The sequence below is a fragment of the Microcebus murinus genome, chromosome 28, assembly GCF_040939455.1.
Source record: "Microcebus murinus isolate Inina chromosome 28, M.murinus_Inina_mat1.0, whole genome shotgun sequence".
NCBI lineage: Eukaryota > Metazoa > Chordata > Mammalia > Primates > Cheirogaleidae > Microcebus > Microcebus murinus.
The window spans coordinates 2814393-2834783 of NC_134131.1; the positions used below are offsets into that span (position 1 = coordinate 2814393).

The window sequence follows — 20391 nt, forward strand, 5'->3', positions numbered from 1 at the left end:
AGACTGTATAAATAAAATTTTAATTACAAAATGATGTTACACAATACATTATTAATAATAACCAACAATGCATAATGTTTATGTATGAGTCCATTAGAAAGATGAGCTAATGCATGTCAATGCTGAAAGAATGCACTAATTTGTCCTGAATTTGTGAATGAGGCTGAATTCACGATGCAAGCTGATGAGTGCAATGACACTGTGTGGTTTAGCATGCTATCTGGTAGTCAGGAAACATCTTGTACCTATGGCATTTGAGAGGTATTTAAGATTGGTTCATCCATGGATGGGATCGAAAAATCGTATTTTTCAGCGAGCCATGCGGTTGTGAGATTTGGAACAAGACCACTGAGCTGACAATACTAGCTTTCCCAGACAGGTGCAGAATAAAATGGCCTAGAGCATCCAAGAAACGTGGGTACCGTCCTTTGCATTTCAGCACTTGGAAATCACAGTCTTATGGTGACGCGATTTCCCCACCGTGGCCAAGAGGCCCTCGGGGGGAGGGATGTGGTTATTGCACGGTTGCTAGCGGTAACAGATTTCTGAAATCTCCATGGCCAGCTCCAGACACTCGCCGGTCTCGTGGCAAGACTCAAAAAGGCTGCAGTCCACGTCGCAGTTGCAGCCGCAGTCATTGCGAGAGTGGCTTTCGTCCGGGGCGTGGTGGTAGGGGTGGGAAGGGCAGCACAGGTTGGCGCACACTGTTTCGCACGTGTCTGGGAGCATCAGAAGACAGTCCCAGAACTGACAAAACAGACAGGTGAGGATGAGGGAGGCACACTCCTCTGTTTCAAGAAGCAGAGAGACAATTAAACAGTGGCACATCTTGGCCATCTCTATGAAGGCTGGGCACGTGCTTGATAACTTGGGACCCCACTCTTAATTATTTATCCGCACTAGGGGTGATTGTCCACCGTTCCCTCCAGCTGTCCCACCCCCCGTGCCAGTACTCACTCTGCTTAAGCAATTGCTTTATTAACTTCCTGACCATTTCCTATTGATTCAACATAATTTGGTTATTTAAAGTGCTGTCACTTGGCTAAACTCCTTTATTTACTTTGCCTGCAGAGGTGCTGGGAAGCCACACAATCAGCTGGCTCTCTGGAAACCTTGAAAAACATCAGTTCTTCCCCAGATGCAGGAGCAATTAGAGTTGGGGACAAGGAGAGACAGTACGAATGCCCTGCTTCTCTAAGTCACCGGGCTTTGCTGTTTGTTCACCACGGATTGCCATCAACCCGCCACACCCACGTTCAGATGCAAGCGAAAAGCACATTTCAAAACTTAATATAAAATGCTTTTTAAAATAATCACAGCTTTTGGGTTGTGTTTTATTTTTAATCCCTGTTTCCGTTTTCCTCCAGTTATGTAAAGCCTTCATTTTATATCAAGTTGTTTAAGCGCAATACGTCATCATATGCCTAAAAGGTTTTAAATCTTATCAATCCTCTTTAAGAAAATTGGTTTAAAAATTTACTACGCAGACTTGTAAAAATCTGGGAAGTATCTGTAAGGCTTGGAGGGTAATTGGTAATTCTAGCCAAACAGCTGCGATGGGTTATAGATTATTCTATTTTTTTGTTTCCATAAAGGGAATTAGTTAGAAGATGTAGCAGTTCTCTTGTTAAAATTATAACTTTTCTCTCTCTCTTTTTTTTTAAGTTAAAAAAGTCTCAAACATGTGTGAGTGTTTTGTAAAAGTGTGGGTAAGTGTTCATGTGATATATTATCCAATTAATTAAGACCAGTAATCTAAAGATTGTTGTTGATTGAAAGGAACATTCTAGCATGAATTGGAGAAAAATTTCCCTCCAGATGGGCTTATCAATGGATTATAGTTAGACTTTCATAGGCATCTATTTTTTTCCCAGTAAGAATGCTAATAATGCTTTGGTTTTCAGACTTGAGTCAATGGGGACGGTGGACACCCACAGAAGAGATTTTGCCCTCTGCCTCTAAGTGCTCTTAGAGTCCTTCTCATTTACTTCCAACAGTATTTTCCAGAAAAACGTTTTCTTCTTTTATCGTTTAAACACCGACTGATCTTCAAGAGAAAGGAAAACATGCAAACATGCTCCAAAAAGGAGCAAATATTTTAAAGAAAACCAGTTCGGTTTCTTGTGAAAACTCTACATAAAGTTCTAAAGTGAGTCCTGAATATAGGAAAAGAGAAATCTTCCTTCCTTCCTCTGTTTCTCTTTGAGTCCCTCCTCCCACCCTCCCTTCCTTTCCTCCCAATAAGCTGGTGGTAAAAACCACACCATGACTTTTACGAGTACCGTAATTACATATATTGCTGCAGGTGCTATGGCCCTTACTCAGTCTTTATAGTTTCGGGGGGCATAATCCATCATACCTCTGTGGTGTATCATGCATGTCTTTGCCAAACTTGGTGCATTTTTTTTTTTTTAATTCACTTAGAGCCAGTTTCCAGCATTTGGTCAACTCACCCATGTCTCACAAGTCACTGCAAACCACCCACAAAAAAATTCAGGAGTGAGTGAGTAATGGTGCATAAACTCTCTTGTGACGATGCATTTCTGAAGAGGGCTTGGTGTTGGCCAAAGATGTGGCGTGGATAATCCCATCAAGTTTCACCCACGCCCAGGACTGCTACCTTGGTGGCCCCCAGCAAAGAGGACGTTCTCAGTAGAAAATATCCCAAATGAATACACCGTGATCACTCACGAGGGGACTCAAGAGACTTACTCAGGCTTATAGCCACATAAAAAGGACTCCACTGGATCGTGTCCTTCATGCATGCAGGGTTGGGAGCTTGGCTTGGAGGAGAGCAGGGGAGGATGGTGTTCACCTATCAGAGTGTGAAGAACTTGTTTGTAAAATGGCCTTATAATTTCCTGAATGCATAGAACCTTCTAGCTCAATCACTTTTGCCAATGTCTCCCCAAGTTGGCAAACCCTGGAGGTCTCCACTTCTGGTATATACTGTAGATTTTATTTAAAAAAAAATAATAAAGTTTTGGCCTAATCCTTTGGCCAAATTGGCATTTGTTTCCTTTTGCCTCCTTATTTTGCACTTGAGAATACAGCCCGTTTTTTTTTTTTTTCTAAGTCAGTTCTTTTTATTTGGTTTTAAAAGGCAGAGCCTCTTGCCCAAAAACAACACGGTAACATTAATGAATTGAAAACAGATTTTTCCAAACTTTCAAGGGTGTTGCACACTTTTCCTAAAAGGCGTATTAAATAATTCTACGTGAGCAGGCAACTCTGTTTTGCATATGGTCAATTTTTGTTTGCACGAAGGTAACATAAGCAGTTCAGGGGAAAATTTGCAACGGTTTGAAGAGAGCTTTGCACTTCCCCTCCTCCTGAATGAGTGTATTTTCCTTTGCTACACTGTTTCATTCATTCATTTCCTTTGCTACAATGTTTCATAAACATGATATTCAAAGTCACACCCATGATTAGTGTCCTTGAACACCCAGGTGAATTCAGAAATCTGGGAGCCATTGCTTGTCATATCCTTTTTCTCATCGTACTTCTGTCTTCGTTCTGGCCACCATCCGGCCATCATCAGGTCAGTGGCAGTGGCCTCCCGTCTAGGACACTCTGCTTCCACGGGAGCCCACTTCAAATTCACCAGCTCCCGAGAGATTTTTAACCCTAAAGTCAAACAACTTGCTCTCCCCTCAAGTCCCGAATCATTGCCATAGTCTACAAGTCCCTGCGTGACTGGGCTCTGGTTCTTGGACCTACTTCACTCCTCACTCACTACACGCCAGCCACACTGGCTAAATGCCAGTACTTGGAAGGCACCTACCTCAGGGCCTTTGCGCGTGCTGTGCCTTTTGCCTGCATTGCACACCCTCCCCTACCCCAGCTTTATCCAACTCTTATTCAAACCTTTAGGTATTTTTTTTTTTTTTTTTTGAGACAGAGTCTCTCTCTGTTGCCCAGGCTAGAGTGAGTGCCGTGGCGTCAGCCTCGCTCACAGCAACCTCAAACTCCTGGGCTCAAGCCATCCTCCTGCCTCAGCCTCCCGAGTAGCTGGGACTACAGGCATGCGCCACCATGCCCAGCTAATTTTTTCTATATATATTAGTTGGCCAATTAATTTCTTTCTATTTATAGTAGAGACGGGGTCTTGCTCTTGCTCAGGCTGGTTTCGAACTCCTGACCTTGAGCAATCCGCCTGCCTCAGCCTCCCAGAGTGCTAGGATGACAGGCGTGAGCCACCGCACCCGGCCCAAACCTTGAGGTCTTTAGTGTAAAACACCTTCCCTCTAAATCACATCCTTGCTGAAATCCTCACAGCAACCTGCTTTATTTCTTCTTCATGGCACTGACCACAGGTTGGCACGAAACCCATCAGTTGGTTTGTTATCCCTTCCTACTAGAATCTAAGTTGCAAGGGGGGAAGAAAGCCATCCCTCTTGTAGAATGAATAAATCAATGCTGAGTGATTCTAAGAAATAAATATTAAGATTCCCAGTTTTTAGATGAAAGGACTAAAGTTCAGAGAGAGAGATTGTCACTAGAGCTGTCCTAAGTCCTACTAGCTGTATTCAAATCTGAGTCTTTCTGGATCCAAAGCCTTTACTTTCTACCCCACTGTTGTACGTACAAACTGTTTCACCTAGAGTCTGTCTGGGGCCCTCTGCATTTTACGTGCATCTCAAAATAACCCCGAGCTGAGTACTGCTATTATCCCTGTTTATAGAGGAGGAGCTTGTGCCATGCCCCAGATACGCAGGGAGTCGTGGGGGCTGAAGCTGGAGCCCAGACTGACTCCTCCAGAGCATTGCACTACCAAGGTGTCCTGCCGTCCACAACGCCTCACTTTCTTTTGGACGCATTTGAGGACCGTGCATGGGGGCCACTGACGGTCTGCTTTCTTCTCCACTCCCTCCTCCAACCCTGCTCTTTGCTGTATTCCTGACACTGCCAAAGTCTTTCCCTTAGAGGTTTCTGGCTAGATTCAGCCCCTAGGAGGCATCCAGAGAAACCAGGAGGCTGGGAGGAAGGGCAAGATTAGGGTGCTTCCTTCCCCCCTCTCTGCTTGGGGTTGGATCTTAGAGGGAGTGGTGGTGTCTTCTCCTTGCTTTGATCTCTCTCTCAACAGCTCATCTCTCTCTGGCTCCGGCGAATGCCAGTGAGCAGTGGTCTGTCTAACAACGGCCAGCTGCTGGTGTGTACGAGCTCGTGCATGGACTCCTGGTCTGGAGAGGGCTTCGTGATGTTGATAATTCTGGGTGCCTCACTGTTCACTGCATTTGCCTTCTTTGCTATTCTAATATCTCACACCTTTGTAACAAGTTTCCCGTGTGTTAAATCTTCCCAATGGGACCCCCTGGCATGGGCTGGCATGGGCTGGCATGGGCTCTGGTCACCACTGTCAGAGTGCCCACATGGCTCTCCCACTCCTGACACCTGCATTAAAGAAGGTTGCAGATGCATCACAGACCTGCAGGCCACCCCATTGATGGTGGCGCTTGGCTGTGAGCAAGAAGCAAAAACCCTCTGAATGTTGTTTCGTTTCCTTTTCATACCCCTTGGGCACCTCTAGGACATCTAGGCTGCACCGAGCTGATACTTTAACAACGCTGAAGAATTAACAGCAGCTTCCAGAGGAGCTAAACGTGCCACTGGGGGTTGGCTAATTAGGAGGGAGAATCTGCCCCACTAGCAAGGATCGTTTTAATTGCAGTGGAAAGAAAGCAACACAGGATGGCTCCCCAAGCATGCCTGAGGGCAGCCCCACGGTCACGGTCCTGGACGACTCCCCGACTCTGACCCCCAGCTTTTGGTCTGGCCACCTTGGTGCCCACGATTAGGAGGTGGGAGGGACAATAAAAACACATTTCTAGGTTCCAGAAATACACCTCCTGCTGCCTTGGGATCATTATCTGAAGTGACCCCAGATAAAACACAATTTTTATCCTTTCTCCTCTCCCAAAACAAAGTAAGACAAAAAAAAAAAAAAAAAAAAGAGGCAAAATGAACCCGGCCCCAGCCCAGTATTCGAAATGAGTTCAGGGGCTATCACTGAGAACTCGACTTCACAATGAGATTCAGGACACGATGGCTCTGGCTGATGACTGCAAGTTTTTTTGCCCCAAAGTATAAAATTTGGTTCCTTCTCCACCCACGTGCATTTCTTTAAAAAAAAAAAAAAAACTATGTCTGTAATGTAGAATGGGAATAAATAATGTGTGATTGAATGCCATTCTCTGTCTGGGGTATCATCTCTGATGCTATCAATTTTAATAGGTACTTAAATATGTCAAGATCTATTTAAGTTCAGACAAGCACAGCTAACAGTCAAGTCAGTTCTTTAGAACCAGAATGACTAGATTTGGGTGATAGTTAATAAATTTGTGCTTCTGTTTTTTTTTTTTTTTTCCTGAGCAAATGAACTGAAATAATTATCAAATTGAAACATTTTATAAGGTGACACTACTGCATTTAATTGTATGAAATTTACAGTGTAGAAAATGTAATCATTTTATTCAGTAGTCCATGGTGTAATTAAGACTATTCTTTTTGAGGTATCTTCTATTTATGATTTTCCTCTTCCACCTGGATGAGATGTCTCAAATTCAAAATTATACGTCAATTAGCTATGTTCTCGGGATTATTTTTTAAGGGGCCTATTTTCTAATATCATGTGCATTCCTGATTCTCTCACGCACAGGGATGCTTTTGCAAGCTGAAGATCGTGGCAACAGAAGCAAGGACACAAATAGTTCTCTGGACTTTTTCCATTTTACTCAGGAAGGGGACCACACACGATGAACCACAATTTAATAATAAAGTAATGTCGCAGCCCATAGTGTGTGATGTGCACTGAGCATCCTTTTAAATTCCCATCAGAGCACACACCATGAACTGCGCTAATGGATGTAACACATTTTACAAAATCTGCATGTGCGAGGCTTTTCCATCCTGTTTTAAGTGGGGCAATGTATATAAATAATAGATATTAGCAATTAAGCATCCATTCCTATGCACTCATTTATACGTTTGAAAATAAATTAACCACAAACTACATGAAAGTGGATGCAATCTTCTCTTTTCCCTTCTGTTTTCCCTGCTGTTCCTGAAAGATATTTCTGTATTTATCTCAGTACGAACAATGACCCCACTCTCAATTTCTGCATCCTTAAATTAATTACTATCAAAAAATTCTCTAAAATGAAGTGAGTCTGATTTAACTCTTGATTTCCTTGATATTTGCTGTTGAGGCTAATGAGAGTTTCTTATCTCTCAAAAATTCTGGGTTTTTCACTTTCTCTTTTACCCAGGTACCAAAAGCTCTTACCTCACTGGGGTGATTTTTCACATGGGGTTGAGAGAGTGGGAAGAAGGGTGGACTATTATTACCTGTGCCTTGAGCTTACAACCCAGATTTCCCGGTTCATATTGGCCTTAGCTAAGGGCTTCAGAAAAACACTGTAATTCGATCATCCCCATGAATCTCTTTTGCTCTTTGAACAAAGAGTTATCTGTTGTTTAACAAAAAATTGCTTTTTGGTTTTTTTTGCATGAGGCTCTTTCAGTGCCATTTTGATGGAGCGAGCAGTCATGTTGGGCTGTCACTGAGAATACAAAGGTTCAAGTGTCGTGCTAATTGGCTTGGCCCTCCTCATTCTCCCAGCATCACTGATAGGACAGAGGACAGTGGTTTTGGAGGGTCACTGTGTGGATATGTACAATGGCAATCGATTCCTACTCCTGGAATCATTAACCGAATACACGTGATGGACAGCATCCATGCGTCTCTGGTACAGTTCGGTAAGATGTTCTAGCATGTTCCCGCATTACCTATTCTCTTGACTGGCATTCACCTCTACCGAGCCTTGAGCGCCATTGTGGACTCAAGGTCACAACCTGATGGTCCGTAGGCCAAAGATGGCCCAAAGATGTGTTGTTGGCAGTGTCTTGGGCTTCATAAAATAAATAGAACTAGTGATCAACGCTAAAAAACTTAGAAATTTGGCATAACACTCCTGGTCTCTTGCTTTCTTGGAAAACTTCAAGATCTTGCAACTCTGGGCCTGCATTCATTACCTTCTGGCAACAAACAGCTAGAGCTGAGTGGAGAGACAGTGACCCTACAGATGGGACATGAGCTCTTCAGCTTGCCACAGTCCTCACCAATCCCTATTGTCTACTTGCATTTTACTACGTTAGCCACATTCTCTCTTGGTAAACGCAGGCAATGGAGTCTCTAGTTTCTGCTCTAACACATCCATGACAACATGTGCAGAAGACACCACACATATAGCAAGTGTCAGAAATCTTCTCTCTTTTTGCCTTCTAAAACGGTAACATAATCAAAGCTGAAATTGAATACTTACCGTGTGTCAGCTTTTGTACGAGGGGCTTTACACACGTTATTTTATTTGATCTTCAAAATACCTCGTGATGTGTTTGTTACTAGCCCTGCTATATCTGAGAGACTGAGATTCAGAAATGGTAAAAAAAAACAAAAAACAAAAAAAAAAACTTGTCTATTATACAGTTAATAAACGTCAGAGGCGGGAGTTAAACTGATATGATTCCAAAAGTGTTGTGATACAATTTAATTTTTTTTTCTTATTTTCAAAAAGTAAATATAAATTTAAATGTGGGCCAGAAACAATACCCTGTTACATTTTCCTTTGAGAAATTTCAGGCTTTCTTTAAATGCAAATGTAGATACTGAACACCACGGAATTCTTAAATGGTTTATATCTCCTGTAAAAGTCACTGCAAAGTTAACCTGAATAAAATTCCATGTCTTTGTGTGAAGTCCATGATTTTTGAACTTGATTGTGCTGCTGATCATTTAGCACCAGATCTATTTGAAATTGATTTTACAGACATGCCATTTATGTCACATACAGGAATGGTTTGGTCTAGGTTTACACTAATCGGAACACTTACGAAGTGATATTACCTAGAGGAACGAACCCTTTTTCATAGATCGCTGATGTTAAGCATCTTAATATTTTCTATTATCTATATTTATATATTTCCAGCATTTTAATACCATTCCACTTTGCCTTCTTCACTTTCTCTCTGCCCAGAGCTACGGGTTGAATAGTCCCATATCTGAGAAGACGAAGGAGTTTGCCATTTTTCTTTATTCCACGCCTTAACCCCATAGCAAGAATGACGATGCCCTACCCCAGCTATTTAAAACACATTGCCTCCGATTCCAAGCTTTGAGAGCAAACAATCTGCCAAGCACCTCGTAACTGCAAAGTGACCTTGACATGTGTCATTCACCAGGGTTTTCAAACTGAAGTCTTCCTGTTTAATATTCATAAAGACTTGTTTTTTTCCCTAACAGCATATGTGATGATTTTACAGGGTCTGGGGGTTGGGGAGCTTTATTTAGAGATGGGTTGAATTCTGAGAAACATACCGTCAGTGTCTCTCTGATGAACTGAAGTATCAGTTTGGAGGTAGGAAAATTTCGTTTGGCATTCTTCAAGGGAGGACAATGATGTGCTGGATTCTGACAGTTTTTTCTCATTGGGGCTTTCCTTGGCTGGTCCATCTGTGATATTGAATTCAGATACTGAATTTATAACGATAGCATTAATGGGTTTCTCATCCGCACGTTTTTCATTTGTGAGTTGCGTATCTAGACAAAAAAAGAAAAAAGAAAAAAACACATACACAAACCCACCATATTTTACATGACCTGGTGATTTAACAATGGACATTTTATAGAAAATTTCACATTCTAGACTTTTATAAGAATATAGCCTTATTAAAAAGAACCGAGTATTATTGAGCAGGATAATTGTGAATAAAAATATAAAAATAGAAGAGGGTGATCATTATAAAACTTTATACACATTATACACATTACAAGTTTCACCTAACACAGTAATTTCTAACACTTATTTCTACTATTTTTCATGTGTTGAGTAGGGAGAATCAAGGAATTCATTCACATGGATCAACAAAATCTCATAGTATGTTGTTAGTGTACTGTCATAGTGTATTATGGATCTGAAAAGCAGGAAAAGGCTTTTTTTTTTAAAATATATATATGCTGGGAAGTACTGCTAATTGATTTGCATGGTCTCAATCAAGTCACTTTTTCTTTGTTTATACAAACCTCAGTTTCCTTCTCTGTAAAAGAAAAATAGGTAGAGATGAATTCCTACTTCTGCCCTCACAACATGTCACTTGCTACCCCTTTCTCTGCCTTGAGATTTGCTAGGTCGCTATTCGGGTGGTAGTGTATATGGCTTTCGGGGTAGGCTTCTTGGGAACATGCTTTCTTTCCACATAACCACTTGGCACAAATATTAGAGATGTTCAGAGAATTTCTAGCAAAGTCCTTGGCTAAGATTCTGGTTTGAAGAGGCAGGGAAAAGGCTGAAAAATCCCAAGTGCTTGATGTGTTTTAGATCTCCTATATAGCTGGCCCTCCATGTTCATGGGTTCCACATCCCTGGATTCAAAATATTTAGGCCCTCCCACCAGCACAGTGGTCTCTGTGCTCAGCTCTCTCATGGGGCCAGCCTACCTCTTCCTCTGCACATCCACTCTTGCTACCGCTGGAGGGTGGGGAGGGTGAGCCAGAGGACAGTATGTCTGGGGTGGTGAGTAGCAACTACAAACCCACTGGCAGCATTGCCTCCATGGCCAGGCTTTGTCAGTCACGGTGGGGTCTCTCCCCTTCTCCGTGTGGCACTGTGGCACTGCTGCTGCAGACACCAGGGGGGCCTGAGAGCAGCGTGTTTGGGCTGTTAAGGGCAACCTTGCACTGTGACTGCTGCCAACAGCAGCCTGTACCACTTGGGACCCAGAGGATCATCCCACCACTGCTGCCACCATTGCCCACACCCCACCAGCATCCCAGGGCCCCAAGAACTTGTTCACTCACCCAGCCCACCACTGTCACTACCTGCACCCAAGCAAACCACCTGGAGACCCAAGAATTGGACCACTGATCACCACCAACACAGTTGCCAGTATGCACTGCCCTAGAGCACAAAGACAGGCATGCTCAACCCACCACTGCCACCACTGTGGCCTGAAGAGTGGCCTACCTGGATTTCCATTTTCCTAGTCCCCAGCACAACTTTAATGCAGCCTTCACTAATAACTGCACCATAACACTCTGAGGAAATCACAGAAAGCACTAATGTTATTTATAGCCAAAGAAATCTTACAGAGACAGAGACACCACTGGACACACCCAAAATCGAACCCAAAGTGCCCTACCCAACCAACTGATACACCTTCAGGAAAATGTCCTCCCCTACGAAAGTAAATTCAACAATAGAAAGAAGCAAATGTTATACTGTATATGCAGACATCAACATGAGGACATAGGAAACATGAAAAAGCAAGGAAATATGATACCTCCAAAGGAACATAATAATTCTCCAGTAATAGGTCTACATCAAAAAGGAATATTTGAAATTCCATATAAAAATTCAAAATACCAATTTTAGAAAAGCTCAGTGAAATACAAGAGAATTCTGAAAACAATACAAAGAAATCAGAGAAACAATTCAGGGCACAAATAAGATATTTACCAAAGAGATGAATAGTTTTTAAAAAAGGACAAATTTGAAATTCTAGAACTGAAGAATTCACTGAAGGCAATACAAATACATTTGAAAGCTTCAACAACTGACTAGATCAGGCAAAAAAAAAGAATCTCAGAATTTGAGATTTGGTTACTTGGAAATAACCCAGTTAGACAGAAATAAAGAAAAAAGAATGAGCAAAGCCTTCATGATATTTGGGACACAGAAAGCAACCAAGCATATAAATTATCAGTGTCCTTGAGCATGAAAAGAAAATCAAGGGATTAGAAAATCTATTTAATGGAATAGTAGGTGAAAACTTCCTAAGTCTTGCAAGATTTACGATAATCCATAATTCCCAGGTATATCCAATACAGAAAGTGTTTCTCCATTGCACATTATAATCAGAATGTATAATCAGACTGTCTAAAGTCAAAGATAGAGTCCTAACAACATCAAGAGAAAATCTTCTAGTCACTTGTAAAGGAAGTCCCATCAGACTAACAGCAGATTTCTCAGCAGAAACCTTACAGGCCAGAAGAAAATGTGATGATATATTCAAAGTGCTAAAAACCTCCAATTGAGAATACTGTATCCAGCAAAAATTATCCTTCATAAATGAAGGAGAAATAAAGTCTTTCCCAGACAAGCAAATGCTGAGGGAATTTGTTATCACAAGAAAGACCCTACCTGAAATGTTCAAGAAAGTCCTAAACCTGAAAATAAAAGGACTACATTTACCATCATGAAAATAAATGAAAGCATAAAATTCACTAGTAAAGCAATCATACAAAGGAGGAAGAGAAAGAACTCAAGTGATACTACTATAGAAATCCACCAGACCACAAGGACAAGCAATAATATAAAAAGAAAGGAACTAAGACTATATAAAACAATCAGAAAACAATTAACAATACTATAAGGAACAAAGCCTCACATATCAATAATAACCTTGAATATGAAGATATTAAATTATTTACTTAAAATATATAGAGTTGCTGGATGGATTAAAATAACTTGATCCAACTAACTGCTACAGACAAGAAACTCACCTTACTAGTAAAGACAGATGTAGACTAAAAATAACAGGATGGAAAAAGATATTCCATGCAAATGGAAACCAAAAGCAAGCAGGGGTAATTATACTTAAATCAGATAATGTTTTATCTTTAAGCTAATGCTTTGACTTTAAGCCAAAAACAGTAAAAAAAAAAAAAAAAGACAAAGAAGGTCTTTATATAATGATAAAGGGAACAATCCAGCAAGAGGAGATAGCAACTCTAAATATATATGCACCCAATACTGGAGCGCCCAGATTCATAAGAAAATCCCAGGGCCAAATTGATTCACAGCTAGATTCTACCAAATGTACAAAGAAGAACTAATACCAATCCTCCTGAAACTATTCAAAAAAATCAAAGAGGAGGGAATTTTCCCACCTCATTCTATACCGCCAGTATCACCCTGATACCAAAATCAGACAAAGACACACACAAAAAAGAAAATTATAGAACAATATCCCTGATGAACTTAACAAAATACTAGCAAACCTAATCCAACAGCACATAAAAATATAATACATCATGATCAAGTGAGATTTATACTAGGGATGAAAAGATGGTTTAACATATGCAAATCAATACATGTGATACAGTACATCAATAGAATGAAGGATAAAAACCATATGGCCATCACAATTGATGCAGAGAAATCATTTGATAAAATCCAACATCCCTTCATGATAAAAACTGTCAATAAACTAGGCATAAAAGAAATTTACCTCAACATAATAAACACCATATATGACAAACTCACAGCTAACATTGTATTAATGTACTAATGGGGAAAAGTTGAAATTCTTTCCCCTAAGAACTGGAACAAGACAAGGAGGCCCACTTGTACCACTCTTATTCAACATGATAGCAGAAGTCCTAACCAAGAGAAATCAGGCAAGAGAAAAAAATAAAACAGATCCAAGTTGGAAAACAAGAAGTCATATTGTCCCTCTATGCTGATAATATGATCTTATACCTAGAAAAATCTAAAGACTTCACCAAAAAACTCTTATATTTCATAAAAGAATTCAGTAAAGTTGCAATGATCTTTGCAGTGTACGAAAAATCAGTAGCATTTCTATACATCTATATGTAGCTAAGAAAGAAATCAAGAAGGCAATCCCATTTACAATAGCTACAAAAAATACCTAGGAATAAATTTAATGGAGGTGAAAGATCTCTACAAGGAAAACTACAAAGCTGATGAAAGAAATGGAAGATGATACAAATGGAAAAACATCCCATGCTCATAGGTCAGAAGAATTAATAGCATTGGCATGACCAAATTGCCTAAAGCAATCTACATATTCAATGCAATTCCTATTGAAAAATATCAATGTCATTCTTCACAGAATTAGAAAAAAACAATCCTAAAATTCATATAAAACCAATAAAGAGTCCAAATAGCCAAAGCAATCCTGAGCAAAAAAACAAAGCTGAAGGCCATTACCTGCCTTCAAAATATATTACAAGGCTATAATAAACAAAGCAGCATGGTACTGATATAAAAAAAGACACATAGACCAATGGAACAGAATAGAGAATTCAGAAATAAAGCCACATATTTTCAAGCAACTGATCTTTGATCAAATGGACAACTTATACTAGGGGAAGGACATCCTCTTCATCAAGTGATGCTGGGAAAATTGGATAGCCACATGTGGAATAATGAAACCAGATCCCTATCTCTATCTTGCCATATATAAAAATCGACTCAAAATGGATTAAAGACTTAAACATAAGACCTGAAACTATAAGAAGGCTAGCATAAAACATAGGGAAAACTCTCCTGGACTTTGGTCTATGCAAAGAGATTATGACAAAGACATCAAAAGAACAGACAACAACAGCAAAAAATAGATAAGTAGCACTTAATTAAAGTACAAAACTTCTGCACAACAAAAGAAATAATCAACAGAGTGAAGATGCAACCTGTTGAAGGGAAGAATATATTTACAAACTATTCATCTGACAGGGGACTAATATCCAGAATATACAAGGAACTCAAACAACTCAACAGGAAAAAAGCACTTAGTTCTATTAAAAAGTGGGCAAAGAACATGAATAGATATTTCTCAAAAGAAGACATAAAATGGCCACAGGCATATGATGAAATACTCAACATCACCAGAGAATATTCACCCCAAATCCTCCAAATAACAATACAACCATAAAGAAATATATAAATTACAAGAACAACACAGTATAACAACTATTTACATAGCATTAACATTGTATTAGGTCTTATGAGTAATCTGGAGATGATTTAAAGGATCAGGGAGGAAATACAAATAATACATCATTTTGTATTAGGGACTTGAGCATCCGATTGTTTCGGTAGCCAAGAGGGTGGTCCTAGAAGCAATTCCTCTCTTCTGTTAAAGGACAACTGTATTCATTCACTCATTCCACATAATGATCGGGGGTCTGCTATGTACCAAGCATGGGCTGGACACTGGAGATATGGTAGTGACTAAGACAGATATGGTCCTTGGCCTTCATCATCATCAAATAAGTTAGCCAAGAAATAACTGCTTAAGGTACATTATTTAGGAGTGCATGCAAGAGCAGCATATCATGAAATCACGTTACAGAGGGGACCAGACTTGGCGATGGTGCAGTTAATTTATAACTTATCTGCACCCATGAAGCAGAGTCCCAAGATCAAGGAAAGAGTTAGCAGAAGACGTTACTCTCAAACGTGCAGCCAGGCTGATTTCCAGAGACACACCTTAAGACCTAAACAAGGGACAGTCCTGGTGATTTGGTGGCACTACTGAGATGCTAAATAAGGATGCAGTGTGGGGGATTGCATTCTCATTGCTAGCACAATGCCTGGTTGGTTCCATACTGCTCATTGAGTGCCTTGAAATTAATAATACAACTGGCAACCTGGTTTGATCTTGCCATGCTTCTGCAGTGCAGCCCAAGAAATACGTTGTTTGTCAAGCCCATCTTCATTGCCCTTTCCAAAGTTGTTTCTCCTTCGGGGCAGATGGAAATCTCTACTTGGTCCGACCTTAGAAGGCAGTGGTTCCCAGACTTTTCTACGGAGTAGAATCGCCTGGGAAATTTTTTTTTTTTTTTTATAATTTGGAATTTTTTAAAGCTCGGGCACCCTCCTCCTCCTCAGCAGACCAATTACATCCCAATCTCTGAAGGATCTCTGAAGCCCCCAGACCCCCAGGCGATTCCAACATACAGACTAGTTTGGAACTGCTGCAGGGCCTTCTTCTTTTGAGAGTGGAGGAAGGAGAAAGAACCGTCCATTGACTTGTGCACCAGTGATTTCCAGAACTAGTCATGAGAGAGTTTTTCTCTGAAGGCTCTTAACTGGTACCAGAGCCAACAGAATGGTCCACTCAATTGTCTTGGGTCATTTTTGTTTCTTTCTGATCCTTCAAACAGCCTTGGTTTTCAACCATGTTTAATTTTTATTCCCTTCACCTTCTGTGCTGGCTTTCAATCTGTTGGTTGTGGTTTGACCCACCCTCAAAAAGGATTGGCAGAAATCGGGCTTTGGGAAAACATCTGTTGTTGATAACCATTAACACAGTATTGAATGTTGAAATAGAATTGACTCAACAGGCTGGGAAACTCTAGGCTTCCTCTAATCCAAGATGGATTCACCAAATTGATATAATGATGATGATGATGATGAAAATAATAGTTTATTATTCTTACTCGGATATCAAAGCATCTAGTCATTGGCTACTATCATAAACAAATGGACATTCAAATTATGCCTTACAGCACTAACAGCAATATTGGTATTTTGGGCCAGATAATTTTTTGTCATGGAAAGAAAGACTGTAAGATGTTTGGCAGTACCCCTGTCCTCTACCCACTAGAAGCTAGTAGCACCTGTCATCCTGGATCATAATAATCAAACATGTTTGCAGACATTGACAAATTTCTCTGTGGAACAAACTCACCCAGGTTGAAAAACTGCAGCTTTACACACGTGCCCATGTGATTCACTCACGCACACACACACACACACACACACACACACACACACACACACTTGCACGCATTTTATGTCAAGTTCTATGTTGCTACATATGTACCTTATTGAACTTAAGCATCACAAAGACTCTAGGAGGTAGATATTGTTAGCCTCCTTGAACAGATGGGAAATGTATGAATGGGCATCCCAGTTAACAGATGAATGAAGGTAACTTACCTAAACAAGCTTAGAGAGTTGGAGAGTGTATTTAGGTAAGTTGTCCAGGGACCCCTCGCTAGTCAATGTTAGAACTGGGGTTCAGACCTACGCCTGGTGGATTCCAAAAGCTTTGCTCTTATCCTTGGCCCTTTTATAGTGTTCAACATTTTCTCTGATTTATTCTTAGCTTTTATCTCTGCTTCCTACCTAACTGCTGAGACTGCACATCAGCAAAACCTTCTTCACCCTAAATCCCATGATGTGTCGCCTATCTAAAATCAAGCCTTTTAAACAACTTGGTTTTGCAGACCCGCCTTTCCCTGGGCCGTCTTTGCAAAGAAAGCACAGCTTCCTTCTTGCACACTCAGGGAATCAGTTACAGCTGCTTTACACTGTGCTTCAGAGAGCAGCCCAGACAGAGATGATAGATAAAGAAACCTTGATGAGGGTGGAGATTGCAGCAGCTATTTACTTAACAGAATTAATTAACAATCAGTTCAAATTATCACACGTAGTCAGGCTGCATGTAATTTAAATTGCTTTTGCACAAAGTAATTCAGCAACAAAAAAAAAAGTTGGATAGAGGTTACTGGAATGTAAGAACATGCGGAGAATGCGGTACACAGCCAAGTGGTATATGATTCTCTTTTTAATTTTGTGACAATTTTAAGTATAGCATTTTGAATGTAAGTGGTGTGCTACATTAAGCAGCCATTTGGAGCACACTAGGCTTGTACTGAGAGAATTTTATGGAGAAGTTAAACTGCCATTCATAAAGTTATTTTAATTCTATATCTCTGTTTATATTTTTATTTTATTTTTTTTTTTCATTCCCCAGTGGGAACTATCTGTTGCTCATTAGAAAATCATCTGACATACACACATTTGAGAACCCAGTCTGTTCAACCCAGAATCCTGACATCTGATGTGAGTCACAATTTTTGGGTGAATGTTACTGGCTTCTTCCATCTTTTATAGAAGGAATGCTAACAATAATTCCCTCAGATTCCTTCTTTTACAGTATTATTTGACATTGCACCCAAAGTATTATAAAGTAGCAAAAGCCCAAAGGAGAAACACATTAAAAAGTGGTGTCACATCTTCACATTTCTGCAGAGAAAACTATTTCAGAATTAAATAAGGAACTTGTGAAACTATATTTGGGATGGTTATGCATGGTCCTTGACATTGAATTAGAGAAAATTATTTTTTTTCAACAGAGAAAAACAAGCCAAAATTAGGACAAAAAATAGAAACTCATCTATCTTTCTTAGAAAAAAAACTCTGAAGTGTATCTTAAAAGTCAGTGAAATAGAAAATTCATGTTTGGGTTCAAAGTAATTGCAAGAACCAATGGGCATAAACTTCAGTAACAGAAAAGATAGACAATTAATTTTTTATTACCATTGAGCAAATGTTATTAATTTAATTCAATTAACACTTATTGAGTAGCCACATGCAATAGATGAATCAATGTGACAGGAGCTATTAATTTATTTACTTTAAGTTATTAAGGAAACCTTGCAATGATTTTTATTTTTCGTTCACTAAATGTGACTTTATAATGTTTGCGTCAATGTATTCTCTATTTGAATCTTTATGGATATAAGCATTCAAATTATGAACTGGTAGCCTCTCTTCTTCCCTGGCTCCTCTGATACTATTCTTGTTTTTTTCCTTTCCTTTTCCCTTTTCCTTTCTCTCTCTCTAATTCTGTGACTGACCTGCCCTGTTTCTATAATCAGTTTTCTTTCCTCTTCAGCTCCTTCAATATATTTATTCCTTAAGACTTTGTCCTCTTAGTTCCTGTCTTCCTACCCTACCCCTTCAAAGTCTTGTTCATTCACGCTCACAACTTCATTGTCTTTTTTGTGAAGTTGGCCCCTAAATCTTTATGCAGTCGGCTTGCTGGAGAGGCAGGGAATATTTACTGTGTATAAACTACATGCCTGGCCCTGTACTAATCACAAGAAGAATAACATATGGTCTTGGGCCTTGAGAAGCCCACAGTCATCACAAATTGCAGTCTCACACTTGTATCTGACTATTGGATATCTTATTTGGGTTACCAAAATCTTTCAACTATGCTGTCTCTTTCTACTAAGCCCCACATTCCTCTTCCCAAACCGAGTAACTGTAGCTAACCCTGGAGAATTCATAATTGGATTTCTCTTCATTGCATTGTCATTTTTCAAGCTCCGGCTTTTCAAGAATAGGCTTAAACTTATTCTTTGACTTCTCCCATCCCTCCATCCAATCATTTACCTGTTCTTTTTTTTTTATTCTTCCCTTCTAAATATCTCTCAAGTCTGTGTCTGCTTGTTCATTTCCACCACTACCACTCAGGTTTAATCCTCTGCACCCTCAAATATGGACTATTTCAGTATAGTCATTGGTCTGTTTTTCAATTTTTTAAGCGCATTTTTTTAAGACAGGGATCTCACTATGTTGTCCAGGCTGGACCCAAATTCCTGGGCTCAAGTGATCCTCCCACCCTAGCCTTCTGAGTAGCTGAGACTACAGGTGTGTGTCACCTTGCCCAGCTTTAGTCATTGGTCTTGACTATAGTGACAGCTTATGCACCATTATCAAAATGATGTTTTGAACAATATTAAAAAAAGAAACACACACACACACACAAAATGCTAATGGCTCACTATCGCCTGAATGTTTTCTCATTCTCTTGTTCTCTTTTAACCTACCCATTCTATTGCCAAGTTGCCTTTTGAAACAGGTAGCTTGTTGCTGAGTTTTCTTTGGTGAGCAGTAAACTCTAGAAACCTACATAAAAATTATTAGATAAGCCTTTAAGGCAGAGTGATTTTAATTTTAGTTCTAGACCCAAAACATTTAAAGGGAGTGTGTATTTCAAAAGTATGAACCATTTTTCAGATTAGAAAGTTGAATTATATTTTCCCTTGGATTTAAACTACACTCTAGCTTAGAATTTAGTACTGTAATTATCCATGGTTGAAATCAGATCAAGGCAGACAAGTGACACTGCAAGGTGTAAGCTACCAAACCATTAACAAATTATTTTGATTAGTAAAAGTAGTTAATTCAAGCGACATTGTATAGATAAAATTTTTTTTCCTTTGTCTGAGAATTTTGTAGAGTTCCCACAAATGTTAGAAATTTGTGGGAAATTTTTGCTGTTGTTGTTAGAAAATATGACTATATTCTCCATGGTTTGGTAGGTAATAACACAATATACAAAATATAGGAAATCATTCAACGTGGTCAATATCATCTCAACATGGGGAAAATTATTAGAAATGGGCCAAAATCACCTTTTCTAGATGTGTAGATCACTATTATTCTTATAATATGAAAAAAGATACTATGGCTGAAGACAGAACAAAATTAGGAAGATAAGGATTCCATGGCACTGATAAAAACATAATAAAAGGTGATTGATACTCAAAGAAGCTGAGTTTTTGAGAAAACCATATTTTCTTCTTTGGAAGCTGAGTTATAAAGCGGAGTGGATAATTTTCTCTTGCTGAGGGGTGAGAGCTTCCTAAAATGTACTCACCTTTGTGAAATGAATGGGAATAGGCAATTCATGGAGTATTCACCTGCTGTATCCTGTTATATTGGATAAGACAAAACCTTGAGTTCGTTAAATCTAATTTTTGAGGGGGGGTGGATAAAAAAGATA

At 39.6% G+C, this 20391-nt stretch overlaps 1 protein-coding gene across 2 annotated transcripts in view; it reads right to left on the reverse strand.

Annotated features, from left to right (window-relative positions):
- Positions 1–528: 528 nt before the first annotated feature.
- MDFIC2 (MyoD family inhibitor domain containing 2) overlaps positions 529–20391 on the reverse strand; it is a 102906-nt gene continuing 83043 nt past the window's right edge. For both annotated transcript variants that reach the window (XM_020284844.2, XM_020284843.2), the window contains 2 exons: positions 9377–9598; positions 529–788 (listed from right to left, as the gene is read on the reverse strand). In XM_020284844.2, coding sequence (XP_020140433.1) covers positions 529–788; positions 9377–9598 — 482 coding nt within the window. The remainder of the gene's footprint in view (positions 789–9376; positions 9599–20391) is intronic.